Source organism: Rutilus rutilus (assembly GCF_951802725.1).
Source record: "Rutilus rutilus genome assembly, chromosome: 25".
Lineage (NCBI taxonomy): Eukaryota > Metazoa > Chordata > Actinopteri > Cypriniformes > Leuciscidae > Rutilus > Rutilus rutilus.
In genome coordinates, this window is record NC_140229.1 from 1,114,488 (window position 1) to 1,127,948 (window position 13,461).

At 38.4% G+C, this 13,461-nt stretch overlaps 1 protein-coding gene across 1 annotated transcript; it reads left to right on the plus strand.

Moving 5' to 3' along the window:
- The first annotated feature begins 9,532 nt into the window (after nucleotides 1-9,532).
- bmp10l (bone morphogenetic protein 10, like) lies at nucleotides 9,533-13,114 on the plus strand. Its single transcript, XM_084401229.1, has 2 exons — nucleotides 9,533-10,140; nucleotides 11,841-13,114. Exons 1-2 carry the CDS (start codon nucleotides 9,855-9,857, stop codon nucleotides 12,683-12,685), a joined length of 1,131 nt encoding a protein of 376 aa, XP_084257355.1. The 5' UTR covers nucleotides 9,533-9,854; the 3' UTR covers nucleotides 12,686-13,114.
- Nucleotides 13,115-13,461: the final 347 nt, after the last annotated feature.

Here is a 13,461-nt window from a genome sequence, read left to right on the forward strand (position 1 = left end):
GTGCCTGAGTTGGTGGTGCCAGTTCCAGTGCCCGAGCCGTTGGTGCCAGTTCCAGTGCCCGAGCCGGTGGTTCCAGTTCCAGTGCCCGAGTTGGTGGTGCCAGTTCCAGTGCCTGAGCCGGTGGTGCCAGTTCCAGTGCCAGTTCCAGTGCCTGAGTTGGTGGTGCCAGTTCCAGGGCCAGTTCCAGTGCCCGAGCCGTTGGTGCCAGTTCCAGTGCCCGAGCCGGTGGTGCCAGTTCCAGTGCCCGAGCCGGTGGTTCCAGTTCCAGTGCCTGAGTTGGTGGTGCCAGTTCTAGTGCCAGTTCCAGTGCCTGAGCCGTTGGTGCCAGTTCCAGTCCCCAAGCCGGTGGTGCCAGTTCCAGTTCCTGAACCCTGGCCGCCCGAGGGGTCGTCTCCGCCCTGGCCGCCCGAGGGGTGGTCTCCGCCCTGGCCGCCCGAGGGAAAGTCTCCGCCCTGGCCGCCCGAGGGAAAGTCTCCGCCCTGGCCGCCCGAGGGAAAGTCTCCGCCCTGGCCGCCCGAGGGAAAGTCTCCGCCCTGGCCGCCCGAGGGAAAGTCTCCGCCCTGGCCGCCCGAGGGAAAGTCTCCGCCCTGGCCGCCCGAGGGAAAGTCTCCGCCCTGGCCGCCCGAGGGAAAGTCTCCGCCCTGGCCGCCCGAGGGAAAGTCTCCGCCCTGGCCGCCCGAGGGAAAGTCTCCGCCCTGGCCGCCCGAGGGAAAGTCTCCGCCCTGGCCGCCCGAGGGAAAGTCTCCACCCTGGCCGCCCGATGGACGGTCTGTTCCGCCCTGGCCGCCCGATGGACGGTCTGTTCCGCCCTGGCCGCCCGATGGACGGTCTGTTCCTCCCTGGCCGCCCGATGGACGGTCTGTTCCTCCCTGGCCGCCCGATGGACGGTCTGTTCCTCCCTGGCCGCCCGATGGACGGTCTGTTCCTCCCTGGCCGCCCGATGGACGGTCTGTTCCTCCCTGGCCGCCCGATGGACGGTCTGTTCCTCCCTGGCCGCCCGATGGACAGTCTGTCCCTCCCGTCCCACCCTGGTCTGTCCCTCCCGTCCCACCCTGGTCTGTCCCTCCCGTCCCACCCTGGTCTGTCCCTCCCGTCCCACTCTGGTCTGTCCCTCCCGTCCTACTCTGGTCTGTCCCTCCCGTCCTACTCTGGTCTGTCCCTCCCGTCCTACTCTGGTCTGTCCCTCCCGTCCTACTCTGGTCTGTCCCTCCCGTCCTACTCTGGTCTGTCCCTCCCGTCCTACTCTGGTCTGTCCCTCTCGTCCCACCCTGGTCTGTCTCTTCCGTCCTACTCTGGTCTGTCCCTCTCGTCCCACCCTGGTCTGTCCCTCCCGTCCCGCCCTGGTCCGTCCCTCCCGTCCTAGTGGAGCGTCTGGTAGCCGCTCCTTAAGGAGGGGGTTATGTTACATGCCTGTCCTGTCTTGTCATGCACATGGGTGTTTTATTGTTTTGAGCCATGTGCTCGTGTCTGTCGTTTAGCCCCTCCCATCTTGTTATCCAGTTATTGGTTAATTTGCCCCACCTGTTGTGTTCGTTACCCTCCTTTGTTTGTTCCCCTATTTAGCCTCCTTGTGTTTGTAGTCTTGTGCTGGTTCGTTGTCTTGTAATGTTCTCCTGTTCTCCCGTGACCCGTTTGGTATGTTCCTTTTTGAAGTTGTTGTTTTGTATTTAGTTATGTTTTCCCCTTTGTGGGTTTTGTTTTGTGTTTTGTTTTCTCTTTTGTAAATAAACATTATTTTCCTTTTTGCAATTGAGTCCTCCCTGAGTTTCTTTAGTCGCTACGTGACAATTTTATTTCATTTTGATCATATTTTTTCTAATTTTAATGCATATTTTATTTACCTTTTAATTACTAGATTTGGTAATAAATAATTTGAAATAATAAATAAATAGTAATTTAAGCACATTCCTCACATTCTTTCAACTTAAATTCAAAAATAACTCACAATTTCATGCATAACCCTTTTAATTAAGCTCACAATATCTTACATTGGGAGTCTTTGACGACCTCTTGTTGAAAAAAATAATATAACATGATATTTCATTCATATTTCTAGATGTCCTTATATCTCTATATGGAGCAAATGAGCTGTTCCTCTGGGTCCTAAAGTCAGTTCCCTTCAGTATGCATTCAGATACACATGTAGACATTATAAAATAATTTATTGGTAAAGTTTTAGCATTTTTAGTTTGAATTTTGAGTATTTGTAGGTTTTTCTGTGTGAACTGAAGCATTCCTCGCATTCCATACATTCCTAAGGGGGTCAAATTAGAGCTTAGATCGGGCCCAACAAATCAAGCCCGACCCTGCCTGAGCCCGAGCCCGGCCCGGCCCGACACGTTAACTGTAATTATGAGCCCGAGCCCGATTTAAACCCGACCATTTTTAATATGTGGGCCGTTATAACCAGGGGCGGCGCCAGAATAATACATTTTTTTATGTGCTATCATTTAGGCTACAGGGGGGAGCTGCGCAGTTATATAGGCCTATATTATTATAAAAATACTATTAATAAATGAGCAAAAATTGACCAACACTCAATATTAAATATTCAATTATTTTAATTATCACAATTAAAGCTTTAATTTGATTAAATTTAACAAGCACAACATTCAGCATTCAATCAAATATTCTTAAAGATTAATTATTATTAATAGTGTTACTTCAACATATTGTTATTTCAACATAATATGTGTGTGAGCAACTGCAACAAGCAAGATGTGCATTTGTAAATTCGGTGACAGCGCAAGTTTCAAATGGTGTAAGTGACCGCGGCGCGCCGGCGACTCCATGTCATGATTATTTGTCTGCTAAATTGCTTTTTATTTATTAAATCTATAGGCAATTGGTTGATGAAAAATGTATTAAAATTAAAATACAATTTATACTAAACGAAATTCACTTTAAAGAAAAGCTTTCTTCAAAACAAACCTTAACAAACTTGAAACTAAATGTGCTTATTCAATGGCTAAAACACGCAGGCTAGACTTTCTTTTTGAACAAATTGCAGCACATTCATTTAATTCTGAATTGTGTAAGTTGAAAGGCATTTGTTTGTGCATAGTAAAACATGCTATCTGTAACATTTATCACGTTCATAAGTGTGCGTGCATTTATTAATTATTATCTCAATGAATAATGCGACAAGGAAGAAGCATGTAAACAGCGTTGTTTGTTTATTCAGAAATAATTGAATGGATCGGAAAAGTAACAAAAGAGGACATCGAGGGACTACTATCATAATTTATTTCTGTCATGGCAAGACTGCTTCATGTGTCTGTTCATCGTCGAAGTCCCCGTTATTTTGCTGTCATATGGCGAGCAGCGTGCCGCATTTAATGCACGAGACAAAGCCAACACATATGTTGTCACTCCCCACGACTAGTTTAAAATGTTGCCATACCTCCGATTTTCCTCCAAACTTGCTCAAAGTTAATTCTCCTGTTTTAATTTTTTTCTTTGCTTCTTCAAGCACTTAAGCTACAGAATAGTACAGCACACACAGCAGGAGTGATGCGTCACGCGTGCGAGACTGCGAGTGCGAGTGGACGAGACGCTGCCTGCGCATGACATGTGACGTGCTTTATCAAGGGCCCGACCCGACCCGACCCGAGGACAGTGGCAGGAAATATCGGCCCGGCCCGCGGGCAGAGAATCTAAGCTCTAGGTCAAATTGACCACAAAACTTCTCGAATCAATTAAAAAACTAAAAACTAAAATGTTCTCTATATGTGAACCCTTTTCTTCTAAGAGTGTGTGTCTTCGTGTCCTTCAGCAGTGTTTTCTCTATAGCTCGGGCTGTGTGTTGTAGAATCTCTCAGTCGGGCAGAACAGCACAGCTGGAGACTGCAGAACGACTAATCTCAGCCAGGCGCGGATTTATGGGTGGGCCTGGGTGGGCACGTGCCCACCCAGATTGATCGGTGGCCCACCCAATCAGATTAATAAAAACAATTACAATTTTTAATTTTAATAATAATGAATTAATAAGTAATTTCATTTTAATAGTCTCCTGAGGACAATCAGGACATTTATGTACAGTAGATACGTAGAAAAATAGCTACAAAATAAAAATATTATGTCGACATATCACGTGTCAGTCCAGTGATGCTATCACGCAACACCGCGGGCGCGTTTCGGACCAAAAGTTTTCCGTCACCGCGGCAACCTAACTGAGCTATGGCTAAACAGCTATCATTGACACACTTAAAAAAAAAAGACACGTCTAGATGATGATATACTTCTGGACCATGTCATACCTGAGGAGGAGGAGGATCGTGAGACACTTAACGTTAGTGGCTTATTTTCTCATAAATGCGAACACGAAAAATAAAATTAATATTTTATGTTCTGTGGAGAGCCAACCCTTCTTCATCCGGTTTGTAGTATTACTTATTACTTTTTTGTGTGTGTCACGACCGTTATGGCATGTGTAGCCTATTTCATAAATATAAAACGCATGTGTTTGTGGACTGATATTTTTCTAATGTCTGGACTCCTTTATTAAGGGAGTATGGATATATAAACAGTTTTAATATGTATTAAATGCTTTTTCTGAGGATTTATATTTCAAGTTTTTACTGCAAATCTCACGTCCATAATGCTGGGATTGCCCAATTTTAAAGAATTTATCCTCAACTAGATTTGTGGTGTAGGTATTGTATAGGCTAATGTTAAGTTCAAATTGGGTGTGTGTCGCGATTTCGGTTTCAAATTGTTACAGCCCTAATTATTAGAATATAGACATTAAGATAATAAATTGTAGGCTAATCTAATGCAAGTACTTTTACTTTTAATACTTAAAGTAGCCTACATTTAAAATCAGGTACTTTTTACTTAAGTAGGGTTTTCATTGTGGTACTTCTACTTTTACTGTTCAGTAAATATGTCTCTGGTTATTTGTACTTTTACTTAAGTATACTGAGATAGGCTACTTACTCCACCACTGTTCAAATCCAGAGGTTATACAGCAATTTATAGCCTATTTAAAAAAAGTTTTGTCCGCATTGCGATTCTCTTTGTACGCATACACTCTTTAATAAACGTTTTTTAACACAATTTAAACAACGTATTATTCAGTGCTACTTCTATAGATATATTAAGTTGCTCAAGCAAGTGGTAAAATATTTAACCATGTAGTAGTACTTAGCTAGCTAGCCTATATTAAAATCGCAAAGATTTTAAATTAAAACTTAAAATTGACAAAAACAGCCAACCCTCATGCCTTTTCTTTTGCATTTAAGTTTTAAAACAATAAATCTTGCATGTCACAAATAACTTGCTTTTTCACCTCCACGAATGAGACGAGGTTGTTCATTATGTCGCCTTGTTGAGGTAAATTGTAGTTTTCCTTGCTTTACCCTGGTCTTAAAGTAGCCTAAAAAAGATGACTGTGAAAAAGAGTATAATTAAATTAAACGCATTTATGGTGAGATTATTATATTTTCATGTCAATCTGTGTTCATTTTGACCACGAACCATGCGCTGTCACTTTAATTAAGCGCGTGCAGCACAGAAGAAATAGACCCGGTGCGGAAACGATCTCTGCACTGCTCTAATACGGAGCCCGGGAATCAGGTGTGTATAAGCTTAAAAAACCGAGGCCCCTCCGTATATTCACCAGGCCCACCTATTAATGACGTTCTGTATCCGCCACTGATCTCAGCTGTGTATCGCACTCAGTCCTGCGATTAAACCCTTCCCGTCGAGATCATTTGCATCACTGGTTTTCCATCGTGCCGTACATTTTGCACCTTATTTTAAAAGCACTCCGTGTTTATCACTGCATGGCTGTTGTGGATGAATGCGTCTATAACCGTGTGTCTCTGACGCTGTATATACAGACAGTAAATGCCGGCATCAGCCTCCTGCAGGGAGCCTTAATCAAGCGGCAGGAAAAACCGCTCTAATGTGCGAGCCGGTTATGATTTCCCAATCACAGCAATCCAGTCCTTAATTAGCCCTTATTGTGCTCTTTAAACCTCTCTTTCAAAGTGAAGCTTGAGTGCACATCATCTCATCAAACTGATAATGCTATTAAAATAATAGTCTTACAGTAAACCTGCATTACATTACATATCAACTGCATGACTTTACACTGACGCCTAGTGGTTGGTTTGTAATACTGCTGTATTTTTGTAGCTTGTCATTTATATACTGTATATACATTTTTCTGAATTATTTTGCATTGATTTGTTGAAAGGAACTGCCTCATAAGAGTCATTTGTTTGTGAATATTTAGAATAACATTAAATTCAGATTGCAAGGTCAGATCCGCCAGACGGTCTTGTTTTGCTGTGATGTGATGTTACAGATTCAGCAGCAAAATCACACGTTTTTTCAGTTTTCCACCCTTTTTTTGCGGATGAACATTGTATTTGCATCTGGTTTTACAGTGCGTGTTTGTATTTTTTGTACAGGAATGACTTTTCTTAATGTTTGTCATCTGTTGATCACACAGTCTTTCTGTATGTCGCTCTGACCTCTTAAAAAAAGCAAAAACGTTTTATTGGCGTGGATGGATCCATAAAGAACCTGTAACATCCATGGAACCTTTCAAATGCACCAAATGTTCTTTATAGTGGGAAAAGGTTCTTCTGATCACTAAAATGTTCTTCATTCTAAAACAGTAGTTATTTTAAAGTCCCCCTGTGGTGAAAATGTTGTTTATATGTCTATGTGTTTTTAATGTGCTTTAAGACAAATGTGCAAATTCACATGGAAGCTTGTTTCCACCACTGAATAATAAAAAAAAAAAGGTAATTGTGACTTTTTATCACATAATTCTGACTTCTTATCGCAGAACTGCATGATATAAAGTCACAATTGCGTGATATATAGTCACAATGTGATATAAGGTCACAATTGCGTGATATAAAGTCACAATTGCGTGATATATAGTCACATTTGCGTGTTATAAATTCACATTTGCGTGTTATAAAGTCACAATTGCGTGATATATAGTCACAATTATGTGATATAAGGTCACATTGTGTTATAAAGTCACAATTGCGTGATATAAAGTTACAATTCAATTCAGTTCAATTCAAATTTATTTGTATAGCGCTTTTCACAATACATATTGTTTCAAAGCAGCTTTTATCACGCACAATTGCGTGATAAGTCACATTTGTGTGTTATAAAGTCACAATTGCGTGATATATAGTCACAATGTGATATAAGGTCACAATTAGTTGATTCTGGTTCAGATCATACTTATCTGACCGCTACCTTTTTGTCTATTTAAATGGAGAAAAATCGATCATAACTCCAGTAAACTATGGAGTGCCGTGTTAGGCCCTCTGTTATTCTCAATATATATGCTGCCACTTGGAAATATTATAAGGAAACATGGAATTAGTTTCCATTGTTATGCTGATGACACTCAAATCTATATTTCATCACGGCCAGATGAAAACGCTAAATTATCCAAATTGACAGAGTGTGTTAAAGATATAAAAGATTGGATGACGCGTAATTTTCTTTTATTAAATCCAGACAAAACAGAGGTACTAATCATCGGTTCAACAAACCGCCCACAAAACCTCTCACAACACAACTTTAACATAGTAGGATGTCCTGTTACTTTATCCTCTACAGTAAAAGACCTGGGTGTTATACTCGACTGCAACCTGTCTTTCGAAAATCATATTTCGTATGTTACAAAAACTGGCTTTTTCCACCTTAGAAACATTGCTAAGCTACGTAATATGCTATCAGTTTCTGATGCAGAAAAGTTAGTTCATGCATTCATGACCTCGAGACTAGATTACTGTAATGCTTTATTAGCTGATTGTCTTGCATCCTCAATAAACAAGCTACAGTTAGTCCAGAATGCCGCCGCTAGAGTTCTTACTAGATCAAGAAAATATGATCATATGACACCGATTTTATCATCACTGCATTGGTTACCTATAAAGTCCCGTATTAATTACAAGGTATTGCTACTGACTTATAAAGCCCTAAACGGCTTAGCTCCAGTCTATTTAACGGATCTTCTATCGCCCTACAATCCATCACGCTCTTTAAGATCACTAAATTCAAGGCTTTTGGTCATACCTAGGATATCCAGATCCACCAAAGGAGGGAGAGCATTTTCACATTTAGCTCCTAAACTCTGGAATAGTCTTCCTGATACTGTTCGTTGCTCAGACTCGCTCTCCCAGTTTAAAACTAGATTAAAGACACATCTCTTCAGCCAGGCATTCATATAATACTTTTAATCTTACAGTTAAATCTGACCTCTAGTTCATAAACGCCAGAGGAGAACTGGCCCCCGACTGAGCCTGGGTTCTCCCTAGGTTTTTTTTTTCTCCATTAGGTCACCTGATGGAGTTTTAGAACACCATTGGGACACCTGATGGAGTTTTTCGGTTCCTTGCCACTGTTGCCTTTGGCTCGCTCAGTTGGGGATATTTTGGGGATATTTAATTTTATCAATCAATAAATTCCACTAGAAACAAACCTTGTTGTATTATTTTAATTTAATACTGTGAAGCTGCTTTGATACAATCTGTATTGTGAAAAGCGCTATACAAATATACTTGACTTGACTTGACTTGACAATTATGTGATATAAAGTCACATTTGTGTTATAAAGTCACAATTGCGTGATATAAAGTTACAATTGCGTGATAAGTCACATTTGGTGATATAAAGTCACAATTGCGTGTTATAAAGTCACATTTGTGTTATAAAGTCACAATTGCGTGATATAAAGTTACAATTGCGTGATAAGTCACATTTGGTGATATAAAGTCACAATTGCGTGTTATAAAGTCACATTTGCGTGTTATAAAGTCACATTTGCGTGTTATAAAGTCAGATTTGGTGATATAAAGTCACATTTGCGTGTTATAAAGTCACATTTGGTGATATAAAGTCACATTTGCGTGTTATAAAGTCACATTTGGTGATATAAAGTCACATTTGCGTGTTATAAAGTCACATTTGGTGATATAAAGTCACAATTGCGTGTTATAAAGTCACATTTGGTGATATAAAGTCACATTTGCGTGTTATAAAGTCACATTTGCGTGTTATAAAGTCACAATTGCGTGTTATAAAGTCACAATTGCGTGATATATAGTCACAATTATGTGATATAAGGTCACAATTATATGATATAAAGTCAGAATTGCATGATATATAGGCACAATTGCATGTTATAGTCACAATTCCGTGTTATAAAGTCACAATTATGTGATATAAGGTCACAATTATGTGATATAAAGTCACAATTATGTGATATAAAGTCACAATTGTGTGATATAAAGTCACAATTGTGTGATATATAGTCCAATTTTAAGGAAAGAAAGACTGACTTTTTGACAAGCTATTTTAAGGCACGAAGATATTTTTTTCGAGGAAAAAACGTTTAAATATGTCATTTTGGTGATCAAAGATGTTTTAAGGGATAAAATGATGGACTACAGGGGGACTTTAAAGAACTGACCCGAAATGGCCCTTATATGGAATCGCTGTAAAAACCCTCTTTGTCAAACCTGTATTTTGAAGAGTGTGGATAAGACTCACTGTAAATATGAATGTACTTGTAGTCAGAGCGTATATATACGTTTGAGCTGGAGGTTTGAGAAAGGCATGCATGGAAAGAAGATACAGAAAGTGTGAGGAACCCAGTGGCCCTCAGGAAAGGCCCACAGACCAAGTGGCAACATCTCCAAACTTGTCAGCACAAGCGGGTCGACAGCGTAGTCCTGCCCTCTACTCCCCGATCACAAGATCCACAAGGACGAGGCTGTTTTTCTTCTCGCACCACATCAACCTGTCAGGGGCCGAGGGAGAAAACCGGACCGGCTCACATCACATCATCCTAACAACTCACAATAGCTCTAATGGCTCTTTCTGTGTTTCCTCGAGTCCTGGGTCTCTGTGTTCTGCTGGTGTCGTGGGGTCAGTGTGGTCCGATCCCTCGTCTGGGAGAGCGGGATAATGTGGACATGCAGGAGGTTCTGGGTCAGTTCCTCCACATGCTGAACTTGAGCGATCCGGGGCCCGGATTGAAGCCGCGCTCCAGCCGCACCAAACCCCCCGAGTACATGCTGGAACTTTACAACCGATTCGCCAACGACCGAAGCGCCACGCCGTCCGCTAACATCGTGAGGAGCTTCAGAAATGAAGGTAACCAGATGCACTTCATTCGTTCAGCTAATCCTGGTTTGGTTCTTAAACAAACGTTAGTTACAAAACACAAAGGAATCAACCTTTTTTGTTTGTTTTTAACAGTATTTATGTAGCTTGTCAAGTCACATTTATTTATATAGTGCTTTATATAATACAGAAGAAGCTTCACATTAATAAACAAAACAGAATTCATCAATAAATACAGAAGAAGCTTCACAATAATAAACAGTAAAATAACAAAATGCATCAATAAATAAGGAAGCTTCACATTAATAAACAATAAAATAACAAAACTGATCAATTATGAAACAAAATGAGCAGCTGTTCAGAAGACAATAGTGCCATTATTCAGATCCATTCAGTTTAATAACTGTCAATGTTCATCAATTGTGATTTATTCATTATTGAGTATTTCTGTGTATTGTGCGTTTTTTCCCATCCTGTTTCCATGCTTTTGTACTTGTTTCAGAAATAATTATAAGATTTTTAAGATTTTTATAGAAATTATTATTAGTATTATAATTATTTAACCATTCTTTAATTTAAAATTTTTATTTTAATATTGTTTTATATTATTAGTTTAATACTTATATTGTTTAATAAATATGATTATTAATATTTGTAAATACAAAATAAAATAAAATGAGGATTATTATAATAATTCATATTAGTATTATAATAATAAATATGAATTAATATTATTATTATTAGTCTTAATTATTATAATATAAATTTATATATAATATTGCTATTGTCATTATTTATTTTTTACAATTAAAACCAATGATTATTTTAATAATAGTATTTAATATTATTATTATTAATATTATTTAACCATTCTTGTTTTTCTCCTCTTGTTTGTATTATAATAATAATTTATATTGTTAGTATTATAATATTTTAATGATATGAATTATTATTTTTATTATTATTATTTACAAAAAATATATAATTTGTATATTTGTATACTATTTATATATAATATTATTGTCATTATATATTCTTTTTACAATTTAACCAATGATTATTTTAATAATACTTATTATTATTATTATTATTATTATTATTGTTATTATTTAACCATTCTTTAAATTAAAATTTTAAATGTTTCTTGTTTTTGTATTATAATAATAATTTATATTATTAGTATCATACTATTTTAATAAATATATGAATTAATATTATTTCAAATTAAAAATGTTATTTAGTATTTTTATATTATTTATGTATAATATTATTTTCTTTTTTTATCTTTTTTTTTACAATTAACACCAATGATTATTTTAATAATACTTATTATTATTATTATTATTATTATTTTAATAATATTAATAAAATAAATAATATTTAATAAACATTAATTAAAATGTTTCTTGTTTTTCTCCTGATGTTTGTATTATTATAATAATGTATATTATTAGTATCATAATATTTTAACAATGATATGAATTGTTTTTATATATAACATTATTATTGTCATTATTATTATTATTATTTTTACAATTAAAATCAATGGTTATTTTAATAATACTTATTATTATTATTATTATTATTATTTAACCATTTGTTGCATTAAATCTAAATGTTTCTTGTTTTATCTCCTGGTGTCTGTTTGTTCCTCATCCAGATTGACAGACAAATGGTGTTGTTGTTTTTTTAAAACTTTAATTTCTCAATGAAACGTGTCTTTTCCACAGACCACACCTCGAGCAAGAGCCTGCGTACACACCGTCTCCTGTTCAACCTCTCAGTGCCGCAACACGAGCGCGTGGTCAGCGCCGAGCTGCGTCTTCACACACTCCTGGAGAGAGACTCCATCCAGCGCATCGGATCCGGATGGAAGGTGAGCGTATTCGACACGCATTGGGGCGGACGCTACGGCCCAGGTGAGAGAGATCCGCTGGCGTCGAAGCACGTGCACCGTAAGGAGAGCGGATGGGAAGTTTTTGATATGACGAACGCTGTTCTACATTGGCGAAAGCTCAATATCGTGACCCCAAGGCTGGAGGTTCACATTGAAAATCTCAACGCGTTTAGAAATTCGAAGGTAGACCTCGACATTGACAAGAACCCTGATGGACAACACGAGCCGGTGCTAATCGTCTTCTCGGATGAAGAAAACGAAAACTATCGTATGATGGAAGAGGACAACGAACTGAGGACAGATGAAGAGCAGGTGCGCTCAATCAACGAAGTCTCGAGAGTTCGGCGCAGCGCTGACACTGAACACTGCAAAATAGCCGAGATGCGAGTGAATTTTAAGGATATCGGCTGGGATGAGTTCATCTTAGCGCCGTCTGAATATCAGGCGTACACTTGTCGTGGCGTGTGCGAATATCCTCTCGCTCGCGAAGTGACGCCCACCAAACACGCCATCATCCGAGCGCTGTACAATACGAAGAGTTCTGGCAGAGCCTCGAAAGTTTGCTGTGTGCCGACCGAGTTAAAGCCCATATCCCTCCTGTATGAGAACGAAAACGGCGTTGTGGTTTTAAATAATAAATACGAAGGAATGGTGGTCAAGGAATGCGGATGCAGATAGTCCGAAAAACTGTTTAGTGTATAAAACGTCCGTGAACTGAACGTCCAGAATCTAACTGCATTTTATTTAGGCCTCATGTATATTTACTTGTTGTAAATTACTCTGTTTTCTATTGCACATCCTACTTGTAATATACAACACACTGCTAATCATTTGTCACTTATAATGAGAGAAGTTCAAACTAAGTGGTAACACTTTACAGTAAGGTTCATTAGTTAACATTGGTTAGTGTATTAACTAACATGAACTAACCATGAGCGAGACATTTGTTACAGTATTTATTAATCTTTGTTAAATGTTAGTTAATAAAAATACAGCTGTTCATCGTTTGTTCATGTTTTTCATGCACTGGTCAGTTTTTGGACTGTTTAGCTTTTCATAACGTGTTGTTTCAGACTAGCATCCACAATACACTTTTAAGTGTTTATTTCATTGCTCTTAATCTATTTGCGTCTGTAGGTTTCAATTCCAATGCAAACTCTTAATATGTCAACAAAACTAAATAATTTTGACCAAATTGAACTAAATTTGTTCAATAATCTGGAAATGTATGCAAATGAAAGCATATTTAATTAATAATAACAATAACTAACAATAACTCCTACAAAACTAAACACTTTTGACAAAATTGAACAAAAATTTGTTCAACGTTCTGGAAATGTCTGCAAATGAAAGCATACTTAATAATAACAATAACTAACAATAACTCCTACAAAACTAAACAATTTTGACAAAATTGAACTTAATTTGTTCAACGTTCTGGAAATGTCTGCAAA